This window comes from Terrapene carolina, unplaced genomic scaffold (genome assembly GCF_002925995.2).
Source record: "Terrapene carolina triunguis isolate 2854851 unplaced genomic scaffold, T_m_triunguis-2.0 Scaffold62, whole genome shotgun sequence".
Lineage (NCBI taxonomy): Eukaryota > Metazoa > Chordata > Testudines > Emydidae > Terrapene > Terrapene triunguis.
The window spans coordinates 59944233-59946550 of NW_020664413.1; the positions used below are offsets into that span (position 1 = coordinate 59944233).

A 2318-nucleotide genomic window follows, 5' to 3' on the forward strand; every position below is an offset into this window, starting at 1 on the left:
CACACACACACACACACACACACACACACACACACACACACACACACTATATTTCAGATTTAGAATACAATCTTTTGATTTTTTTTTAAAGTTACCTACAATATTTTCCATTTCAACCAAATAAGACTTGACTAAAATTAAAATTTTAAAAGGCACCTGTGGGAACGAGGCATCCAAATCCCATATTTCAGTAACAACCATTTGAATGGGAATTGGACGTCCCATTCCCTTAGGCAACCTGCATTGATTCTGCACCAAAACCCAGTAAGCAGATCTCTGTGACACATAAGACAACAACAGGTAAATCATGAATTCCCCCTTCCCTTCAGACACAGATGCAGGCCTACAACATTTTTCCACCTCGGTCCCCATTTCATAGCTAGAGGCTTTGACTTTTAGGAAGAGAGGAAGCCTTTTTAAAAAGAGAAATAAAAGGAGACCGTAATGGCTAGGTGGCAGGAGAACAAGGAGAGAGAGAGGCATCCTACACCAGTACCTGTGTGAGTCCTCTGATGAGCCTTTAAGTGGGAGCTCTTTGTATAAACCTTCCGGCACCCGTTGAACTGACAGCGATGAACCCTCTTCTTGTTTTCCGGGGATGCCTCGGCCCCTGCCCCTCCTTGCTCGCTGTCATTCTGCCCGCTCTTTATCGTGCCTCCTGCGGCCACCGCCGCCACTCCCACCTTGACTGAGGTGAGCGACGCCTTCTTGGCCACCAGTTTCAACGTCACCGTGCCGTCCACTGCGGAGAAAGTTTGTGGGGTTTTTACCAGATGGCGGCTGAGCTCAGGAGAGGAAGGGGGCGTTAATGAGGTCACTGCGTTGAGTTGGGCCTGGTTGACAGCGGCGTAACCCTCTATGGAAGAGCCGGTGGGCTGCAAGCTGAGGCACGTCTCAGACAGCAGCTTGTCCCGTGAGAGGATAAGGTCCATGTTGGTGCTTTTGTCGCAGGTACTCGTCTCCACTGGCAACAGGATGGGGTCCAGCCGTCGGATACTGTCCTCTGAGCCTGGCGGAGAGGAGGTGTGAAGGAAACAGTCCAAATCCTCACCAAAGTTCTCTGAGATCTTCCTTGGCTCTGTCTGAAGATAACGTTCCAACTCAAGGCATGTCTGCAGGGGAGACGGGGAGGGAGGGAAAGAAACCATCATTAGAAACCCATCTCAGCATTAACCCCCAGCTGGGGCAGGAGGCAAGGCATGGTAATCTCTCTGTGTCCAGAACAGTTCAGAGATAGCATTTATACACACCAAAGCAGTCATGCAGAAAGAAACAAGATAGGAGAAGGTTTATGGTACAGACCAGCTTTGGAACTACGTTGTGATGCAATGCATGTGATAAACTGCAGAGCCATAGGAAAAGTGTCCAGTGTACTTTTTAATCGCCTCACCTGCACTCTGCCCACTGATCTGTCTCCACATGGAATTATTCTAACAAGCCAAACCTCTGAGCAGCTTCAGGTAGCCATCAGTTTTTTAAAAAGTAACATTTCCAGAGAATTGTTTATTCTTTCTCTACACAAATGTGGGATTTCACCCCCAAAATTACCCCAGTCCAAAGCATTGCTCAGCTAGGACCCAGTCTGATCCTAAAAGTGGCACAGTTTTGAAGTCCACTATCTTGAAACTCTGCAGGGCTAGAAGCAGGTGACTAGAAGAGAGAGATTCCCAATGGGACCCAACATTTGCTGTTCAACCCTGGAAGGTCCTGACCCAATGGAAGATGTGACACGTAGGCACAGAAAAGCAACTTTGGGTCATTTTTAGAGGTTTTTCTGGCTCCCTGTACAGTGGCGCACACCTGACTTTTACTTAAACACACACACACACACTACTTACAAAAGACTTGATTATGGTGGAGTTAACGTGGCCACCACACAAAGATTGCACCACCTCTCTGTAACAAACTACGAGCATGGATGCAATGCTGTGGTGCAAAGACTTTCCCAGCCTGAGGTCGGGATGACCACCTGACTTAAAAGTGGCCAAATGAGGGCCAGTAAAGCCTTTCAGCACATCACATCATCAGGTATTCTCCTTATTTTTACAGAAAATAGTTAGAAATAGTTTGGGAAGTTTTACAGAGTTTAATTAGTGCTATTTTTCACACCCCTCAGCCTGAAAAGCCTGGCCGTGTTCGCATCTTGATTCTAAATCTACAAGAGTTGGCATGAGACAAATCATTTATCTGATTCATTTTTGAAACCTCTACAAATTATCCCTGAGAGAGTGCTTCCATATTATAGAATCATAGAATATTAGGGTTGGAAGAGACCTCAGGAGGTCATTTAGTCCAACCCCCTGCTCAAAGCAGGACCA

General features: G+C 46.6%; 1 protein-coding gene across 2 annotated transcripts in view; it reads right to left on the reverse strand.

Annotated features, from left to right (window-relative positions):
• KLF7 (Kruppel like factor 7) overlaps positions 1 to 2318 on the reverse strand; it is a 69032-nt gene that overhangs the window by 26379 nt on the left and 40335 nt on the right. The window contains exon 2 of one of the 2 annotated variants that reach the window (XM_024200961.2): positions 497 to 1112. In XM_024200961.2, coding sequence (XP_024056729.1) covers positions 497 to 1112 — 616 coding nt within the window. The remainder of the gene's footprint in view (positions 1 to 496; positions 1113 to 2318) is intronic. The other variant, XM_024200962.1, reaches the window with a different exon arrangement.